The 21,899-nt window shown below is 39.5% G+C and overlaps 2 protein-coding genes across 6 annotated transcripts; one reads left to right on the top strand and one right to left on the bottom strand.

The window, feature by feature from the left end:
- Positions 1-1,186: 1,186 nt before the first annotated feature.
- Positions 1,187-8,568, top strand: LOC309710443 (uncharacterized protein). Its single transcript, XM_082539911.1, has 12 exons — positions 1,187-1,512; positions 1,639-1,682; positions 2,912-2,975; positions 3,093-3,224; positions 4,770-4,868; positions 4,943-4,992; positions 5,123-5,248; positions 5,365-5,410; positions 5,579-5,650; positions 5,748-5,901; positions 5,980-6,062; positions 6,154-8,568. Exons 1-12 carry the CDS (start codon positions 1,381-1,383, stop codon positions 6,304-6,306), a joined length of 1,155 nt encoding a protein of 384 aa, XP_082396037.1. The 5' UTR covers positions 1,187-1,380; the 3' UTR covers positions 6,307-8,568.
- Positions 8,569-8,658: 90 nt separating this feature from the next.
- On the bottom strand, positions 8,659-16,636 carry neto2b (neuropilin (NRP) and tolloid (TLL)-like 2b). Of its 5 annotated transcripts, none has more exons than XM_082539904.1 (12): positions 15,982-16,636; positions 14,794-15,780; positions 14,444-14,593; positions 13,856-14,104; positions 13,706-13,753; positions 13,427-13,554; positions 10,901-11,002; positions 10,515-10,641; positions 10,117-10,230; positions 9,502-9,632; positions 9,307-9,399; positions 8,659-9,218 (listed from the first exon to the last, which is right to left on the bottom strand). In XM_082539904.1, exons 2-12 carry the CDS (start codon positions 14,879-14,881, stop codon positions 8,772-8,774), a joined length of 1,677 nt encoding a protein of 558 aa, XP_082396030.1. In that variant the 5' UTR covers positions 14,882-15,780; positions 15,982-16,636; the 3' UTR covers positions 8,659-8,771. The 5 variants fall into 5 exon arrangements, with proteins under 5 accessions (XP_082396030.1, XP_082396031.1, XP_082396032.1 ...); XM_082539905.1 differs by having other exon boundaries at positions 14,794-15,323; XM_082539906.1 differs by having other exon boundaries at positions 14,794-15,150.
- Positions 16,637-21,899: the final 5,263 nt, after the last annotated feature.

The following is a 21,899-nucleotide window of genomic DNA, read 5'->3' as shown; positions in this document are numbered from 1 at the left end:
TGATTAACAGTCTCCTTCTGTGTAATTTTGGACTGATCCACCACTTTCTGTCATGATCATCTTGACCCAATGAAGATCTTGTATGATGCTCAAGACCAAGGCTGAATGAAGGTAATTTTAAATTTCTTCCATTTCCAAATGATTGCACCAATGGTTGTCACCTTCTCACCAAGCTTCTTGGTGATGGTCTTGTTCCTCATTCCAGCCTTGTGTAGGTCTACAAATAATGTCCCCGATGTCCTGTCACAGCTCTTTGGCCTTGCTCATGGTGATGGAGATGTTGGAGTGGAAGAAACTGATTCTGTGAACAGGTGCGCTTTGCACACATAATGAGTTGCGGTCATAAGTATCTGTAACTGATTGATTGAAATCTGCATGCACACAGCGAAACTGTGGGTGTCAGAACTCTGGCTACATTGTCTCAAACACTCATTTTATGTAATTTTTATGTAATTGTTTTTCTTGATTTTTACTTGATATTCTACCTCTCTCCTTTTAAAATGACACTACAATAAAAATTAGATAGTGTTCATTTCTTTAGAAATGAGCAAACCCAGAATTTCAAAAATAGATCAAATAATTATTTACCCAACTGTACTTGACAAAAGCGGTAAACAAATTAAGCACTGTGTTGACAAAATAAAAATTGAGTACAATTTTTTTTTAACTTTTAGAGAAAAAAAACTAGTGACTTTCCTGTTCTCCCAGAACTAAAAGTAAAGCAAGTCTTTACAATTTACTATAAATATACTGTGTTAGATAACAAAGTGTGAGAACAAACTGTGTTATTAAACCATGTGATACTTAAACAGGGTAGGATGTACATATTCAGGCTATGGCTTCCAGAAAAAAGAAGCAAGACATACTGATTAGTCAGCACTGCATCTTACAGAAAGTCAGTAACCCAGAATACAAGTGAAAGAAAAACGAAATAGTTAGAATATTTTTTTATTATCAGTATTCATTTTTTTTTATTGCACATGTGTTTTCAGCTGTGGACTAAGTCAATAAGATTAGGATTTAGGTTTCCATGAAAACCTTAAAAATATTTGATCTGCTGTATGCTTTCATTTTATACTAGACTAAGACATGACACCTTTACTGAAGAATGTTAGGGATGCAAAACTTTTCTCAGACTTTCTCTATTATTTTCTTAGTTTGCAATAATCAGAAGAGGGCAAAACCTCAAACAGTGCAGAAAAACTCCAGTTTCATTGTCTTACTATATCTTCTAAATGGGTCATTATCTTGGAAGGCATCAAGTAAGGCGCAAACTAATTCCACTCTACCTGGGGATTACCAAGTATTGTCACAAACACACACACGCACTGAGTCAAGCAGGCGGAGTCACAACATGTGACAAGGTGCACCTTTTTATAGATGCACTCTATACACAAAGAAGTCACATTTTCATTGGCCTGTAATGAGAGCAGGTTATGGAGCTGTGCACATGCCGAATGTGACTTTTTACTTCTCAGGATGGAGCTAAATACTTTGCTGAGTGGAGCTCAGGTAGGCACTACATTCATTGTTTTTAATCGGCTTTAATCAATTTTTTTTTTTTTTGAAAAAAAAAAACTGTATAATAAAATCTTTTATCCTTGAAATGACTCAGGCATTTCCAAATTTTGCTTTCAGATCGATGTCCTCTCTACAGTGTACATAGTTTTACTCACTCCCAGGTACTCCTATGCACTTCCTCATATTATTATCATCATAAATATGATCATAGCAAACACAAGAAACTTTATTTTGCATGTTATTACCTTTATGACAGTTCTAATTTTTTTTAAAAATCAACTGAGACCAGCAGGGCACCATGCAGAGATTTCAGGGACTTTCTCTTTGAATTCTCTCAGTTATCTTACATAATCCATCGTCACTGTCTGATATGTTTGCGTTTTAGGTTATTTAGTGTAGATGATACCTGTAATTTAAACACTTCCTTAAAGATCAATGATACTCCTAACCCTTTGTTGAAGAGTTTTTGTGTTTCTTTTTGTTTCTTGACAAAAGCAAAGCAAGAATAAGGGAGAGAGGAACTTTTTAAATGAATTACATAGTTTGTAATTGTTGTTGTTGACATGGTGCCATATGTCTAAGACATGTGGCAACATGTCTGTTTAACCCCCCCCCCAAAAAAAAGCCATCATGCTTTGTGATGTTAACCTGGATGTAAGCAAATTTAGTCTATCACTATCGCTAAACTGAGATATCGTACTTTAGTCTTTTCTTGCCACTTTCTATTTCTACTCCACCTCTCAAAAGGCAAATATTGAACTTTTTTATTTATCTGCATTTATCAGCTTTAGTTACTTTATAAAATCATAAGTTCACCCATTTGCTGCAGAAAATTTAATGGGAATCATTTTGCTGATATTTTGAGTTATCTTTCATATAAAAAAACAAACAACAACAAAAGATGTTGGCATTACAATTGTGACAGCTGCTGCTTTTCCTTTTCATAATTTTAACAAGTTTTAATAAATTTAAAAATCTAAGCATTACCTATATTTACCCAGAGTAGTTAAGATTAGCTATACTTTAAGTTAATACAGCAAGAAAATCCTGATCTTGCATGAGTACTAATAATAATTATATGCATTAATGCAACAGTGTCACTTTTCAGGGCTGTTGACGTCTTTTAATACTAATACTAATACTAATAGTGAGTACATTGTTACAATACTTCTTAGCTAAGTAACATTTTCATTGTAAGACTTCTGCTTGCCACAGAATGCTTGAATAATAGTGGTATTACCTGAATAAAGGGTACGAAAAGTTAATGTAACCTGAGCAGTATTCGGGTGAACTGTGGTTTGGCACAATGTTAGTTGTTCATTTCTTTTAAACTTTTCCTTCAAATGACCTGCGGTCATTTAATAGTTTACATATTTCTTATTAACGTCAGTGTGATTGGGAGTTTCTCCGTCCTGGTGGTTTCCATAGCAAGATGGCAGCATCTAAAAGAGCAGGTGAGTCTAGGTGTATGCATTACTAATGGATTATTTAATGAAATTAATTATTACTGTGCATAAGGAACTATGTAGTTTGTCAACACTGCACAAGCCTTCATGCGTACTGTTTTGCAGGTACACCTCCTGGTGCAGCTTGCTCTCGCCGACCTCCTAGCTGCTCTGATCTTGATGTCCACGAGTGTCATGAACAAAATACCGTTTGACAACAGTATAGTCATCTGCCAATACGGCCTGCCGCTGTCACTGGTGAGCAATAGTTTATTTCATTGTTTGATCAGGCTTTTACCACCGCAAATAAATCATTAACAGGATTGCGTTTTGGTGGGGGAGTAGTTTAATCTTAAACAGGTTGGCAACGTTTAGGTGGTTTCACATTCCTTTTGGTACTTCCTGCTATAACAATCAACATTTACAGAGTAAAAAATCAGATTATTGTCAAATAATATAACGTTTTCTAAAGGCACTGAGGACATATCACGCAGTTCAAGCAGTAAAGTAAATCAAAAACACATGTTCCTTATATTGCCTCTATAAAATGACATAGTGAGCAGTTTTGCTGTGTCACGTTCCCTGTTATGCAAACATGTTCACGTTCATCCCTCAGGCTGAGAGGAGGAGCTCCACATGCTTTTCATAACAGTTGTTCTCAGCATAAATTTCTAACTGGCAATGTCCATTGTGAACTCGGTTGACTAAAGTCTTTTGAGTTCTCGTTAGAATTTAGATTGATAAGCATTAAGGACAGTAGATATTGATTGTACATAAAAGCAACAGAAAAAGGAAAGAAAAGAAAAGAATGTTTTGTAGGACCAAACTCTCAAATTCCTCTAGCTCAGATTGTGGAATTCTTTCAAAATGCAGATATGGAAAATATTTAACCTTTTTAAGAGTTCAATATAAAAAAAGAAAGAAAAAAAATGAACTGAACCGGTTCCTAACTTAAGGTTACCTTATTTTGGGGTTCAGAGTCTTTATGCACTTCAACAGACTCATTAAATTCCAAATTTAGTTTACATGCTATAATATATAGACAGGGGTCCCCAACTCCAGGCCTCGAGGGCCGGGGTCCTGCAGTTTTTAGATTATCCGTGAGCCAACACAGCTGATTCAAATGGCTAAATTACCTCCTAAACATGTCTTGCAGTTGTCCAGAGCCTGGTAATGAACTAATCATTTGATTCAGGTGTGTAGACCCAGGGTGAGATCTAAACCTGCAGGACACTGGCCCTCGAGGCCTGGAGTTGGGGACCCCTGCTATAAGATAACAAACATCCACTGCAAATCCTAAAGGAGCATGGTATTAAATCATTTTTATATGGCCCTACATTTTAAAATTCAGCTAATGTAGCATCTCATTTTTATGTCTGCAGGTATGTCAGCAGAGGTTTACTGTACCTTACATTTACATTTAAATAAATAGCTGTATTTATACTTCATATCCTTCTTATACAAAGAAGCATGTTTAAAAAAAGAAAAAAATATCTCATTTCATTTTACAAGCAGCAGATGTAAAATCAAATAATAAAATGTCCTCACGTTGCTTCATAAAGATCGTCCTCGTAAAGATAAAGGTCCTCTTGCACGTTTGTCGGACACTGGTCCTAAGAATCAGCATAACCAACTGAGAAATCTTCAAGTATAAAGTTGTTCTCTGAGAACCAGAGCTCATCAGTATTCACATAAATTATATTTAACTGACATTTACTCTAAAGTAAATATTAATGCTTGGTCTAAAACTACTTTATTGGTAAAACTGTCACATTTTGCGTTGTTCTTTGTGTTTTGTTCCAGACATTTTATTTCATTTCATTCCTGCTGGTGGTCGTTTACGCCTGGAAGTCAAAGAATGCAATCCAAGGATGGAGAGAAAGACCAGCGGATGATGATCTGGTGAGGCATTCGCTGCATCTGGTGATCATAATTTGTCCAGAAGCCAGATTCACTGACATTTTCTTGTTTTGCAGAATACAGGTCGAAGACCAGAAATAGTCATACCTGTGTATGCCATTGTGTGGTAAGTTTTAACCACTTTTTCAAAAAATAAATGAATTAATAAATGCTTTAGTTTTTACCTAACCCACCATATGGTATCCCATGTGTGCACAATTTAATTCTTCTTCTCTATCTTCTGCCCAATATAACAGGTTGATCCCACTTGCACTTTACTTAGCATATGTGCTCACTCCTTTCATGAAAGCTACTTTGCTGATTCCAGCTACCAGCAGCTTGCCAAATCGGGTCTCCAGTAACGATAGCACGTATTGCACCAGGTGAGCATACAACCCAGAGATTCAGCCTCCTTCAAAATCTTTCAAAGACGTCACAGCAGTGAAATGGGTCTGTTCCCTTGTGTTTCTCACCTTTTTTGATTTTCTCTTTTTCACAGTTGTATTTTGTTCTTGCACGTCTGGAGGGAATCCTGCTCAGATGTTGTGAGTGTACAGCTGTCTTATGAAACCCTTTAACACACTTTCTTTTATCGAGGCCTCTGTTGTAGTGTGTGTGCGTATAGTCTCTGTTTAACAGAATAATAATGCTCTTTAGCATTGTTACATTTTGTATAAGCATATTTTTGATACATAATTCTCTTTTGCCCACAGGAGATAATCCATGACGTTTTCATCAGAGCTTTTCTTTTCATTGTGGTGATACCGGTGCTGGTGTCTTGCTCTGTGAGTTACTAACAATCACATTGCTGTAACATAACAAGCAAGTTTAAATACCAGTGTAATCTGATGAAACAAATGTTTTTTTCCTGTTTTGGTTCAGATTATTTACTATAAGGTTGGTAAGTGGTATGAAAGACGAGATCCGGAGGGGCTTTTTCCAGTGGAGGGAGATGGGCGTTCAAGAAGAAGAATGAAAAGAGCAATTTCTACCTCAAGGAATATGGTGACAGTCATCCTAATCTGCTGGGCACCAGGTACACAAATGCACGCACAAAGCTAGTGTAAATATCAACTTTAAGACAAAATTAAACTGATGTTTCTTCTTCTTGTAGCGCTTTTCCTCATCCTGCTATCTACCTTGTTGATGAGAACAAACGTTGAACAATACAGTTTATTTGGTGTTTATATGCTACAGGTATGTTTTAGTTACAGCTTTTCAGTGAGTAGGTTAAAATGTCCTCAGATGGCAGATTTGCAGGCTAAAATATTGCTTTTGTTTACTGCAGGCTGCCAGCGTGTCTCTACAAGGTTTCCTGAACAGCATGGTGTACGCCTGGAGAAGGCCCAACTTCACAGAGGCTGTTCTTGGAGAGAGCACACCCTTGGTGGCCTATAATCACATGCCCTTTTTTGAGGAGTCATTGAGGACCTCGTTTTAATGCTTTGGACTATAAACACATGGATGGACCATGTCGTGCTGCAATACATCATTCTGGCCTTAGGAGCCCGGTCTGCCTGCACACTTTGGACTGAAAGGAGTTTTTTTGTGGACTGAAGATGAAAAAACACCGAACAAAGTGATGAAGGAAACTCAAAGACTTTAAACAAGCTGTTGCTATATTTTCATTTACAGCTGCTGATGCTGACGTGTACTAAGTCATAGTGCAGCAGCACGTTTTCTTATCAATGAGGCCAAAAAACTGCTTGTATAGTTTTATTAAAGACTTATAAAGATGTTATTTTACAATTACAGACCTATTTGTGTTTAATTTCTATGTTATTATGTTTTACCACATTTATTTATTTTGATCAATGAAGTGCTTTTTATTCTTGACTCCTCAGCATCGTCTGTAGTACAAGGCAAAAACTGTGCTAAACATTAGACGTCATTCTTTCCAATCATAGTTACAGTAAACAGTTTTTATAAACATTTCCCAAGCCTTCTTGTCTGCCTCTGGATACTCTGAATGGTGGAAAAACTGCATGCCAACCTGCTGCTCTAATGTAAGTTATCACCTGACTTACTGTACTGCAATCTAAAAGTAAACTTGAGGTTCAGTTCTGGTCAAGCATTGTTGTTTTTTCCCCATCCCAGACACTCACCTGCAGGTGATAGATGGATATCATGAAGCATAAGCAAAAGTGTTTGTAGAATATTACAGTTTTAATTTGAAAGGAATCAGCCTAACCAACTGTGACAAAGTAAAAATGTTTTTATAAATGAATTAAAAGTAGTAAAAAAACAACAACAAACAAATGATTATGGCTTTCAAACTATTTGTGGTGACTATAAGCACACAGGGCTTGTAACAATCTAAAAAAAATCAGACAAAAAAACCCAACTTAAACTTCTTTAGCTCCTTAGTGCAGATATTTTCCCAGCGTTGATCAAACTGAGAAAAGAATGAGACACACCTTTGAAGACAGGCTTAACTATTGTCACACAGAGAGTTATTATATAGCAATAATCCTACATCTCCTGTACCTTTTGACCTATTTCTCTGGAGTCATTTATTACCTGAGGTGTTCCAGATATCGTGCCTATTCATGGATGTTGAGATAAAAAAAAGAAAAAAAAAAAGACTGTGTACCGGAGCTGATAATGCATATTCCCTACAAACAAGGTCAACTTATGGAAGCATATAAAACAGAGTACATTATCATGACTGACCCATTTACGTTATCTATCACTTGTTTGATCATAGCTTTTATTGTGTACAAAGTAGCCAGTGCATAGAAACTTAACTGGAAGCCTTTAATCGTGAGTTTATAAGTCTATCCTTAGAGGTCAAATGAGAATTGTATAACACTGTGTTACCAGCACACACACTAGCACTGAGAATGCACTGTCAGGCTTTTGTCTATGTCTATGCAGACAAACTATGTTGCCCCATTAATTATTGGTCCAGTGAATTTTTTTGAGGATGACAAATGAACTGCAGAGGTATGCTGACTACACCGCAAGGCTTTCCAAATGAGGTTTGTGCCAGCTACAAGGTTATGTAAGAGGTTCTGTGGGAATTTCAGAGACACTGTGTTTAAGATCACAACACATGAAAACATTGGAATACAGCATTTTAGATCCACTGTGAAACCAGGCGAACCATGTCTAACTTTCTCCATTCAAACACTTTCTTTGAGGTCAGTACTCACATGGTTTCATTTCTTATTAAATGGTTTAATTCCTAAATACCCTCCTTGCTAATTAACAGGACTATGTTGGCTTCTCCCCCACTGTGTTAAGATCTGGTAACCCATTTGTTTTTAAAGATTGTAAAAAGAAACCTAGTTTTCCGGTTTTCATAAGGTCAGGTGTGTCACTGAAGAGTGACATAATTGTAAAATTTCCAACCTGTGTACTTGTGCAACATGCCCAAAAGGGGACTGCAGAACAACCAGACTTTCCTTCAGTAAAACTAAAACCGACTTTAACTCGGAGCTGACTTTTCCTAAGTCAGAGGTGTGGAAATTACCTTTTTGTTTTTAACCAATGTAGTTTTTTCACTAATACTCAAAATGTAATCACACTTCTTCTACACACTGACTCAAAACATACTTCCACAACATCTATTCGCGTTACAGTTAAATGTATTCAACAAAATACATCAAGACAAGAACACTATACAGCTTTTTCTTTTAGTTTCACTTTTACACCAGTGTCAGAGACTTGATAACAGCTCTCTGTTTGCTGTTTCAGTATATAAGCAGATTTGGCAGTGCCTGAGGATCTTCTTGTTGCTCCTTAACAGAGCCTATGTTTTCCAGCCTTACTGAGAAGAAGGAAAGTGTACTTGCACAAACCATTGGTTTTCTTTCTTTTTCCTTTTTCCTGTAAATTTGAAAAGCTCCTCCCTAAAGTTGAGGCAGTGTTTACCTACCCTAACGCAGATCTTGTGTTTTCTCCTCAAAAGTCCATGGACAGGGATCTTTGCTGGGCTATTTCATAGCCTCTTCGGCTTCCGCCTCTCCGCACATACACATCATACCTTCCGTCCTCCTCCTCTTCTTCCTCTTCCATTACTCTGTCCTGCCGCCCCAGAGCTCTCTCTCCCATACCATGATGGCCCTGCATTCGGCCTGATTTCATACTGGGCCAGCTCTTCTTCCTCAGACTGCTGTTGAAATCTCTTAGGGGAGGCAAGGAGTTTTGGAAGTCTACTCTGAAAGGTGGAAGCTCCATGGATCCCCTTCCCAGGCCTTGCGCCCCTAGGCTGCCTTTAATGGAGTTGATAGAGGCCAGAGAGCCACAATGGTGTTCGTGTATGCAGCGCGATCCTGACGAGGACCTCCTGAGCGCTTGTAGGGACTGGAGCTCCTCTGACAACTCCCCAAGGTCTCTTGAAGAAATCTCCTGTGAAGGACAACATTAATAAATTAGTAGTTTTAAAACGATATAAACATGTACCAATAATATAATGTGTAAAAGCAATAAAACTGACCTTGTCTCTGAGATTAAAGAGTTCATAGTGAGGAGGGTCAAACACCTCCTGGAAGTCAGCACGAGGAAACAAGTTGTTCTTACGAACCAACACCTTTAAAATATGACAGGGAATCACTATTTTATTTGTAGTTTCTATGAGAAAAATTTAGTGGGATGATGTTAGAAGAATTCGACAACAAATTTTCTTAAATACCTTCTTACGTGGCTGCTTGACTTGCACCAGAATGGAGACAATTAGGAGTAACAGCACCACCCCCGTAGACACACAGATTATTGTCCCGTGAGTCTTTGTGATCTGGTGAAAAAGACCTTTGTTCTTTTTCTCTGGAGGATTGAAATGACGACATAAAGAGTTAAAAATATCAGAGGCTTTCAAAGGCACCGAGAGTGCATTAGTCATTTACTTGTTCCCTCCTGTGTCAACACAATTCGTATCTCTGGATGCCAGGAACAATTCAAAGCAGTTACTAAAAGCTAAGGCACTGGTAAACACCCATCCCAGCACTAGAAATGCTTAAGATCCACTTATTAGCCAAAAAGCCTTGAAGGCCTTTCAGTTGGAAACGCGTCAAAACTATGAGATTGTGCTTTTCCTGCCAAGTGGAAACACATCGATATTAACTGTTCTGTAGTTGCTGCAGCCGGTGTGTGTGTTTCATAATGATCCTCAAGGAGACTCAATGTGACACAACAAAGGCAGACATGACATCCATCATTTCACAAAGCATGACAGAATTACACAGCATAACACATCACAGCAGACCAAAGAAAGCATTTCTGCCAAAAGGCTTCAGCAGAATTGAGGTACCTTTGCAGTTGCTTTCGTCCCAAGGAAAGACACAGTTTTGTATGCCGTTGCACACCAGAGAAGTGTTGATGCACATGTTAGTGTGGCAAAAGAACGCACCGCTCATACAGGGTGCTAAAACACAAACACAAGTGTATATGAAGTATGTGTACAACCTGACAAAGCATCGAAAGCTACAAGCAGAAAGAATGTGGCATGTCCTTATCAGAGATCCAACTATAAAATGCTTATCAGAACTATTATTATTTCCTATTGCTAAGACGTACTATATAAGGTGCAGTGATTAAAAGTAACCACCAAAATATGCACCGTATCTTTAATACATGTACTTTCCCATCGCAGCTGAAAAAGCAAAATGATGGGCAGGGGGGAAAGAATAATCTGAAGGAGACACTCACGGTCAGCAAAAGATGTGAACAGCATCCGGAAGCGGCTGAGACGGCTTGTCTCATCAGCCCACATCCTCACTACTCCCACACCAGTGTCCAGCATGATGTCATTAGCTACTGTACTACAAAACTTGGCCTGCAAGAAACCACACACCACTTTCTTTTATGGATGTTGATGTGCGGACTCAATGAGGCCAAGGTCTGTAGAACAGTTGCTACATATTTGTGATTTAAATATGGCATTAAAAATGAGCATGTATGGCAAAGAAAGAAAGATAAATCCTGTAGCAGAAGAAGAACCTCAGACCTGAAAGCATAGTGCAATGTAATGCGCAACAAACTTAGTGCGTCAGGCAGAGACAGAGTAATATTTATGATGTTATGCAAAGAATTACCTTTAGATCCTCAATGGCATTACTGCCATCATAAACAGCCACAAAGTTCTTCTTACATTCATTGGAGTTTTCCATCTGGTATTCCAAAAATCGCAGGTAAATCTGGAATGAGTAATGGAGAGGGAAACAGTGTACACTTTTCATTTTTCACACACAACCTGATTCCAAAAAAGTCGGGATGCTGTATAAAAAAGGAATCCAATGATTTGTAAATCCCATAAACATGAAAAACAAGTCAACTGTTTAAACTGGGAACAATATTCCTGCCATTTCCATAGAGGTTGGGGTCTACCACACCAGGCAAGACCCCAGCTGCATGCTGGAGCTAGCAGGCAAGGACATACGTGGAACGCTATCACCAAGTGGCTGTTGTAGTCTACAGGGCCTGGAAGTGGCCTGGAAGTCCTGAGGTCAAAATGAGATATGCCCCCTAGGGAGGTTGAGGATGACCGAGCTAAGATCCTGTGGGACTTCCAGATGCAGGCAGACAAACTGGTGATGGCTAACCAACCAGACATAGTAGTGACAGCTGTAGTGATAGATGTAGCTCTATCGAGTGATAACAACATCAGGAAAAAGGTACGCGAGAAGCTCGAGAAGTACCACGGGCTGAGAGAGGAGCTCAAGAAGACGTGAAGGGTGAAGGCAACAGTGGTACCCCCATACGGGACGAGTGCCTCCAGCAGATCTCAGGAACAACATCTGAGATCTTTGTCCAAAAGATCGCCGTCCTAGGAAGCGCAGGATCAGCTGCTGGACTTTTAGGAGAGGAATGTTGTTCTGTTCATGCCTGATGTAGGATTCTAGCTGCTCAGCAGTCCTGGGCATTCTTTGTTGTAGCTTTTGCTTAATGATTCAAATGTTTTGATTTAATGAAAAGTCTCTGCTGCAGACAGGCCGGTTTGGCATCCGAGAAATTCTGCTACAAAGCTATGATGTTGACATATGCGTGCAGTACATTTAGTTTTGTCTTGCTGAAATATAGAAGGCCTTATCTGAAAAAGATATCATATACATGGTACCTGTACAGCCACTTCCATAGGTACTACTTCACTTCCATCAAAGATTCATGCTTTTTAAGTCTGCGCTCATAACAAGACAGATGGTCCCTCTCCTCCTTAGTCCAGAGAAAGCAGCGCCCAAGTTTTCCAAAAAAATAGTTTGAAATTTTGATTTGCCAAACTGTGTTCACAGACAGTGATTTTGGAGCTCATGCAGTTATTTACGTGGCGGACTCACACCTGTTTTTGATGCAGTGCCATCTGAGAGCCTGAAGATTATGGGCGTCTGTCATGTTCCAGAGTTTGAGCCTTATTAACTGAATACTATTATTTTATGGTTCTTAGTTGACTGTTAAACTTGATCTTTATGTATCTTGGGCCTTTCAGTTTATTTTCTGGTTTGGGTCGATTTAGCATAGTTGTTTCATGTTTATTTTCCTGGCTTTACCTTCATGTCTTTGTCAAATATGAGTGTGCTAAGGTCTTATCTCTGTGGTAGGTATGTGACTTCCTTTTTTTGTGTTTTATTTCTAGTTTCACTTCTGTTGTCTCTAATTTGTCTTTAGCTGTTTCTCATTTCCTACCTCTTCCCAACCCTCATGATTAGCCTTTAGTGTGTCAGCTTGTATAGACAGGCTTAGTGACTCCCTTTGTCTCTGTCTGTATGTTAATGTTTCTCTCCCTGTGTGTTCCCAACTTTCAGTTGCCTTCTTAATGGACGTTTAGCATTTTTGGTTCTTGCTACATCGAGGTCTGCCTGTCAGAGTCTGCATTTGGATCCTCAATCTGCTAAACTATGACAGCATCCAATTCTGGCTTTCAGCTTTGTCCCTTGCACAGAGATTTCTCCAAATTCTCTCAATCTTTTGAAAATGCACTGTAGATGGTGAAATATTTAAACTCTTTACCATTTAACATGTTCTCTTGTAAATAACATACAGCATGAGATTTGCAAAGCATTGCATTCCCTTCCTATTTACATTTCACAGCTTTTTACAACATGGGTTTGTAATTCAGCTAGTTTCTGTTTGCCAACAGAAGACAGTTGAATCATCACTGATATAAATCATTTTGACTCAGCTTTACTGCAGATGTACTTAAGCTGACTGTCAGATTATCGATGCACATGTTTATTATTTATATACATAAGCTGCAGATTAGTAGTTGCTTGATATAAAAAAAAAGATGCTTGGGATGCTTTGTTTTTCAAATAAAGTAAAGAATATAGAAAAATACATCACAGCAGATATGGAGAGGGTGAAGGGTGAAAGCAGAAAGCAAAATAAGCTGCAGGCTGCAGACTCATCTTTCATTCCACTGTACTGTTTGTCATTTTGTTCCCAATGAATTATATCCCCTCTCCTTAAATTCATTTTGTTGAGAAGAAATATTTCTCCTTTCCTTTATTTTCCTTTCCTTTCTGCTTTTCCTTTTTAAAACTTTCAGTTATCACTCAGTTGAAAACGCAGAAATGGAGAACTGGATGTATAAATGCAAATTTAACGATGTCATTTCAATATCTTACCCTATTCTTTGTTGGGGCACGTATAGTCCAGATGCAATCCACTGCCTGGTCTGGCTTCACTTTGGACTCTTCGTCCACCTGACTTGAACGGATTACACCGTCAGCTCCAGACAGCTCAAACTGGCAATCTGACCCAGAGACGACAGTTGGCAAGAAACAAAGTGGAAGCAAAAAGGAGGACATGTGATCAGATGGAAAGTAACAACTTTATTTCACATGGCAGTCTAAAGATGTACACCTGGAGCTGCATGGGTTTTCTTATACATGCTGTTGCACTACCTGGGATGGGGTTTAAAAGTCCTCCCACATGCAGATGAAATTCAGGATCTTCGGGGTGAGAAATAAGAAGAGCACAGAATCACTGGTCCGGAAAGGCTATTTGTTTTTGAGCAGTGTGAAAATGGTACATCCACTCTGCATTTTAGTCACCTGCAGCAAAGCTGTACTGGACCTGGAAGCCAGTCCCCTCCAGCTCTTCATCACTGAAGAAGCGGATCCACATGAAGCGTCCGCTCGACAGGATGAGTCCAGGACTGGCTGATCCGCAGAAGCGATTGATGAGCGGGGAGAAACTAAAGGGACCGTCCCGCACTTCGATGTGGTCGAAGCGACATTCGAACGACGCCTCGATGTGGAAGACTTCGTCAAACATCAGCTCTATTCTCTGGCGAGGCAGGGCTGGGGAACAATTGGCACTCTTTTACTGTCAGAGCCGATTCAGGAATACAAAACGCTATAAAAACGGCAACAAGAAAGACACGTTTGCTCCTTTCAGATGCTACTCTGTCTCGTATGTTCTTTATATATCATTACTGGTTGAGAAGTTAATGAACGATACATTAAAATAACACAGTTTTGTCTTTAATGACAAAAGAGGAAAATGAGGCATTGTACATAATAGGTTTTATATGTGTCGATGGCATCGGATTCCCGCAGAGCCAATCCGAGCCAATACAAGAATATGTCCCAATATCTGAACTGTTTTTCAGCTTGGGCTGTGTGCTTCTCATCAGTTACCTTCCAGCACATAGAGGCACTCCTTGTTTGGAGGGTACGTATTTGGGTAGTTTGGGGAACTGAAAGTGCCGCCATCAGTGGTTCGTACCCAGTTTCCACAGTGACGCGCTCGTAGAGAAGGGTTAACTGCTTTCGACCCTGCACCTGAATCTGCACATTATGAAAACCAAGCAACACAAGGCATTCAAACCTACAAAAAATTATCCGGGTAAAAGCTGCTGACATCTAAAATGCAGTTATGGACACAATTGTGTAATAAATAAATAAATACATCGCAAATTAAAGAAGAATATGGAAATGTATAAAGGAGTCCATTTGTCAAAGGAGCAGAATAAAGATTGCAATCTTACCTTTAATCTTTTGCACCAGTGCAAATCCCCCCTCAATGAATAGGAGAAATATCCAGACTGTACAGAAGTCAACAGTGTGTGAAATCATAGTAAGGAGAGGTACAATCAAGGAATAAAGGAAACGAGAGCTTAGCAGGATTTCTTTGTCTGTGCTTTATGTTTCAGTACACTCAGCAGAATCCTTGAATGTATATTAAAGGCAAGGGTGTGGGGTTCAAAGCTTGGGAGTGAGAGAACAAGCTGCTTCTACCATCTGCTTCCTTAACTCTTACTCTTATCTTTGCATCCTCTTTTTTTTCGTCAAGATTTATGCTGGGTGAGAGGACTGCTGTCTGCCAAGAAGCTGTTCAAGGACACCTAATGGTAAATATGCATTAAAAAAAGAAAAAAAAAGTTTCATGAAATCATATCTTGCACCACATTTGTACCTATTACATAAAATGTGACCCAAATAAATCATCTTGCCCAGGGGCACCAGTCTGCTTAGAACTTGCTTTGAGTTTTCACCAAAGTGGCATGTTGGCATGTTGCTGCACATCCAGGGACAAAAAGCAAAACAAAAATGACAGTTATGATATAGGCTGTGGACGTTCGTGCTGCATGTTCTGTCTGTCACAGCTTGTGACCTGGGAAACAGGCAGATTTATAACTTCGGACTCTGTTTTCAATTCATTATTGCTGTACAATAAGGTAAATAAGATGTGTGGCTCACTGCCATGCTGCATGTAAAATTTACTTGCAGCCCTTCTTCTGAGAACATATTAAGTGGGTGCAGAAGAGGAACAGAGGCAGCAACAGCAGCCCAAATCCTCCACTCGCCCAGGCACTGAGCCACCACACGCTGACGCAAAAGGGGAAAAACGGATTTCCTACTTTTTTTTAAAGAAAAATCCGTGTTGCTTATTTTTCTTACTTTTTTGGAGTAACTGCACCGAGCAAGTGTGGGGAGCTGTTACTTCAGCACCACGAATCGACGCACAAGACAAACTTTCAAAACAAAGAAAAAAAACCGATTTCTTTGCACAAAGTAACTACACAAACATGTCAGAAAACAGCCAAGAAAAAACCCCTAAAAACCAGATTTGAGACACCCGCGTTTCTAACAACTCTCTCTTTCCCCCTCAGACATTTAAGTAAATAAATACGCGATCTGCTCTAAAGTGCGAAAATATGGATGATTTCTCTTACCTGCGTACATCCTCGCCGCTGAGCTCCTTTTTATGAGTTTTTCTGTTTTCAAACTTGTCCCTCACATCCCCTGTTTATGTCAGTAGTACGGATTACCGCACGTTAAAACTACTGATTTAGAAAATCCGAACTTTCATCCTTGTCGTGTTGGTCAAACTGAGAGCGACTCAGGTGCGAAAAAGAGCAGATTAACTTCTGATTCGTCATCAGAATCAGAAGTTTGCACAGTTTTCCTGCCCAGCTCGGTGTATGAGACTCAGCCTCAAACAAACGGATGATCAGTCTGCAGCTGCTCGCGGTTTAAAGATTGAGCTCAGTTGGCGCTAGACTGTAGGGGAAAGCTGATTGCGCATGTGCCTCATCAGTTATGAGTATTGGTGATATGATAAACCTCCAGTCGCCCGTTTGGCATGGGGATGAATTAAATTGGGATTTCCCATTTTTCAAATTTTAATTAGCTGATACTGGCTGCCGCACTCACTCTCCCAGACAGACAGTCACACGCGCGCGCGCGCGCGCACACACACACGCACGGCGGGGGGACCGTGCCAAAAAGCCCACTGAGCATAAGTCTGTCGGTGCATTGCTGTGAATTCCTATTCAGAGCAGAGAGCATGGACACATTGGCTCTAGCCTTCTCATTTTTCACCAAGGACACTCATCACCTAAAGCCCCAAAAAGCTGGCTATAGAGCCAGAGAGAGATGGAAATGGAAGCCAAGTGTAGGTGGGATAGAGATTTTCCTTTGATGTGTTAGCTTTTAAGACAAAAACGACTCACCACATCCACTGGAGGATTTGTACTGTATCTTATAGGTGAATGTGCTTGCTTTAAATCAGAAGCTTGTCACAAGAAGTGGGACATTTGCCAGTTCTCCCTTCAGTTGATCAGTTGTATCAAAACCTTCCTACTTGTTTTTCACATTCAATGCACGTTTACAACCAATCAAAGAAGCAGACAAATCTGAATATATTAAGTTGTTATACCATTTATGAATACTTTTGATCTGATAGTGGAGGATATTCCTCAGACTTTCCTTTAGAAGCTACAGGGAAATTTCTTTAAGTAAAAAGATAAGTACTATCAAGAGTTCAAAGTACTTCTACTTGTTACAAGTAATAACATATAAGAGTATACGTTTTAAATATGTATTTAATCGTTGGATTGATATTGCTTATTTAATAACATTCAAGCTGAATGAATGTAATTTTAGCTTTTTTAATCAACGTGGGAAAACTATTATGGTAAAAAGTTAATAGTATAAAAAAGCCTCAGTTTACTATATAACTACAAGTGCTATACAAACCCAATCACACAAAAGAAAGTGAGACAGTGTATAAAATATGAATAAAAAAAGAACTCAGTGATCCGCAAATCTTATTAACCTGTATCTTATTCACAGTAGGCCATAGAAAACCTATCAAATCTTTAAACTGAGAAAAAGCAAGTGAAGTTTATTTGTAAAGCGCCTTTTGCAGACACAAGACAAGTCACAAAGCACAATCAAAATAATACGATTGATCAAAATCAGTTACTAACAATAAAAATCTTAACAGAAAGCTGTTAAATAATAACTGCTTTTTAACAGCAGGAGACTATTCCAAAGTCTAGGTAGTAGAGATTAGGAAGCTAATCTACAACAGATTAAAAACACGCCGACACGCTTCAAAAAACACGCTTCAAACCACAGAGCAACACAAACCAAAGACAATCCTTATTTATTAGGTGGGTAAGAAAGTCAGCAGGAGATAAAAGCTCGCTCACACAGCATGTGGACTCTCACAAAGCTGCATCCTCTGGGCTTGTGTTTGAAAACAACACTTTCCCCTGTGACTGATTATAAAGTGAAGGTGTTGTCTCCGAGTTGCGTGAATCGTTTATTATCGGCGTGTGTTCGGTTGGGAAAGAGAGCTTAAACTCCACCTCAGCCTGAGCCATGTGAAGTCTGAACTCAAAGTGTCCACGCAAACCTGCTGTTACACACACAGCCAGTCCTCTGGTCCTCTGCCTGCTGCTCGTTCACTGAGACGCATGCAAAACAAGTACACATACAGGTACACTTTCACCACACATCAAGGGTATTCAAATCCACATCCGTTACCATAGCAACCAGACTTTAGTCTTGGCTGCTTCTTCTGAGGTAATCAGACACCTAGAAAGCAGAGGTTTGAGGGGGTTTGACCGAGACGGGGATCAAAGTGGAACAAAAGGTGTGCTGCTGCTCCAAGAGGCGAAAAGTACTGTTGATTTTTATTCCCCTGCTTTGAACTTTCTGAATAGAAAAGTAGAACAAAACACAAGTTGGCATGTTTTTCTTGTTTCAAAGTGTTTCTTATTTTTCAAACATTAGGAAGGAAGGAAGGAAGGAAGGAAGCAGGGATCTGTTCTTTAGTACACTGCTGAAAAAAATAAAGGAATACTTTAAAAACATCACATTTCCATAGGAAAAATCACATATATATTGATATGGAATTAAAGGATGCCACAGAAATGGATGAAAATGAAAACGATCAACCTACAGACATATGATTTCAAAAACACCCTGAAAGTGAAAAAATGATGCACCAGGCTAGTCACAGCAAATAAAAATGTTACTCAGTAGTTGGTATGGCCCCCATGTGCTTGTATGCATGCCTGATAATGTCAGTGCTCCTAATGAGACAACAGATGGTGTCTTGGGGGAACACCTCCCAGATGTGGACCGGGGCGTCGCTGAGCTCCTGGACAGTTTGAGATGCAACCTGGTGGTAGCGAAACATAATGTCCCAGAGATGTTCTGTTGGATTTAGGTCAGGCAAACGAGGAGACCAGTCAATGGTATAGATTCCTTTAGATGCACAATGTTCTCCACAGCTTTTTCAGACCATTTCACAGCTGTCACATGTGTTCAGGGTGAACCTGTTCTCATCTGTGAAAAGCACACGGCAGCAGTTATGTACCTGCCAATTTTGGCAAATATGACAAATACCAATGGGGGTCCTGACGCCCCCAACTAGAGGATATCAGGCTCACAGGTCAACCTTAATGAAGTCTGCTTCTGATTGCTTAGTCAGAAACATTCACTCCAGTGGCCTGCTGGAGGTTGTTTTTGTAGGGCTCAGGCAGAAAGACAATGTGCTAGAAGACCATGCTACATATTGATCCTAGTGGAGTTGGTCTGCCTGTGCAACGTCTGAATATCTATATTCCATGTGGATTGAATGGCATGACAACAGTCATAGCACCCTCTGAACAGCTGTAGAGTAAGATTAGATAAAGTCCAGCTGGAATTTTGACATTTTTTGTAACACCGCAGTGTTTTGGCAATTAGATGCAAAACTGCAAACACTGAAAAAGACACACAAAAGAGGATAATGAATTCTAAATTGTTCATTTGCAGGGCCGCGAGTTTTAATTAGCATTTTGACTAAAGTCTCAACGAGGCAAGTGATTGCTCTTATGCGCATGTGATTACAGAGGAAATTAGCATCATCAATTTGCAGAGTACACGGATGAGTGAGCCAGGTGAGTTGGTGAAATCAACTTTAGCTCATTTAGCCTTTCTTTTCTCATTAGGAAAACGCACAAGCCCATGCACAATTTTGCAGTTTTATTAATCTGAATGAGCTGTCATGAACAGGTTCAACTTTAAGGTCATGCATCACACACAAGGACGTTTCATGGAGTTCAACAGTAATATGTTATGACACGGTAAAGCAGTTCCAGTGGATCTTTAACCCTTTCCAAGCACAATACTGCCACAGAAACACGCTGCCTGGACTTTGAATCTATGCCACTGTTTCCTTGAGCTGCATGTCTGCGTGTCACCATTTTAAACGACAGATTGATGAACGAAAGAAAAAAAAAAGGCAGTTTTATCAGCTTCCAAGGGAAAGTTATTAAGATCCCACCACAAGCCTGTGATTGGCAGGAAATCCCAATGGATTTGGCCTATTACTGCCGATGAAGCAGCACAGTAGCCTTCAAGTCTCAAGCTCAACAACAGATTACTGCATCCCAGCAACTCCTTATTTATCATCATAAAGTAGGGGGGGGGGGCTCTGGAGATTTTACGGCCTTTGGGCACTGGATGTTACAGCCGTAGATTATGTCACAACCAATCACCCTCACGCACAGTCTGCGGCATTAAATCCTACACTCAGCCGAGGAGCCCAACTTGGGTCTTCTAGTGTGGGCCATAAAAAATCTTTAATCAGCAGACCTGTGGCATAATTGACCTTTTCCTTTTCTTTGTTCTTGGGGTATTTAAAAGCTGTTGGTGCAAAACCTGATCTTCAAGGAAATTTAAACTGATGTTTAATCATCCCCATAGATGAAGCCTTACATAAGAACCAGCTTAAGGTTCAAAGTCACGTTGACCCAGGAGACCCAGCCATTGACTGTGAACACACATGTCCCATTCCTAGAGAGATTTAGACATATGTGATATCAGGAAGCACGAAGCGCTGACACTAAACAATATACTGATCTCAGGCCCGCATGACAACAGATTAGAGAAAGAAAGAAGGGCAAGAAAAACGACCCTATTAGAAAGAACGTGGGAAAGAGAACTATAGGTTAAGCTTTTAGAAGATCACAGGGCAAAATTCTTATGAAATCAGTTTTGGTTCTAAATATACCAAAAAAAACAGCTTTTTCTCTTTAATCTCAGTCTTGTGTTTTTAAGTTGTCAGTACTCTTCCTTCATTTCTGTTTATGAAGCAAAGCAAAATGTTAAAAGGAATTACAAATTAACGTGGGAAACCACATCGTAGCCACGTCATGATGCATTCCAATCAAACATACATATATGCAGACAAACACAAATAATAAAAGGAGTGAAAGGATGCATTCACACATCCTACGTGTAAACACATCCAGAACTTGGAAAATGGGAATGACTGGCTCCATTATGTTTTGTGGGAACATCCAAATGCAACCTGAAAGATAAAAAAAAATGTCTCTGCTTTTCCTTAAGTGTCAGGTTTTCTTCTTTGTGTTCTGCTACGCACACAAAAAAAGAAAAATGTTACATTAAGTATTGCCAGACCTGCAAACATACTCTTTCATGGTCCTGTATATCCACAGCTATGCCATAGCGAGAAGGCGTTGTGTCTGTGCCAACAGATAAGGTCATTCAGTGGAAAATTTTCATTCAATTTAAACATTCTGCTCTTCATAAATCTCGCTCTCTGGCGCCATATGGCCAATCACAAGGAGGGCTTCTGAGCCAGATGGCCAATGGCAATGACCCTTACTCAAATCAGGGTTAATCTCAGGAAGACAACGATAAGATTACTCTGCTTCATACCAATTAGAGCAAGAAGAACATGTTATTGACAAGCCTATGGAAAATCAGATATTATATAATTACACTTCTACTCTGATGAGCCACAAGTTTAAAACCACCAACAGGTGAAGTAAATAATACTATTCACCTTGTTGCTGAGAAATCTTAACTCTTGGCTTTTGTATGGCTGCTACTTTGACACGTGTCAGCCATCTAAACATTGCCATAGATCCAGCCACCTCCCGCCATGGCACTCTGAAAGGACAATGCACCTCGTCATACAGCTAGGGCTGAGATCACAATGATGACGCAGCCTCAAAACTCATCAGATCCCGGTCTGACTGACTCCAAACTCCCAGTGCCAGACATCACAGGACATCCCCAGAGGTGCCGTGACTGTGCTTCAGTGGGTCAGAGCAGGGGCCCGCACAATATTAGGTTAATGATACTGCTGATCAGTAGTATATGATATAAACAGCTGATAGGTTTGTTTAAAATGATTCGACTTCACAAAAATCTACCGTGTGAAAATTTAATATAAGAAGATGTTACAAAAAATGAAATAATTAATTAAAAAAAGAGGGTTACTACTGAAAAAGACATTTAAAAAGTGTTTAACAAAATCATGGCGGTGATATTCAAGTTTAGC

Source organism: Aulonocara stuartgranti (assembly GCF_965226115.1).
Source record: "Aulonocara stuartgranti genome assembly, chromosome: 7".
In the NCBI taxonomy this organism is placed as follows: Eukaryota; Metazoa; Chordata; class Actinopteri; order Cichliformes; family Cichlidae; genus Aulonocara; species Aulonocara stuartgranti.
The sequence above is the reverse complement of the archived record's forward strand: the minus strand, read 5'-3'. Positions and strand labels throughout refer to the sequence as shown.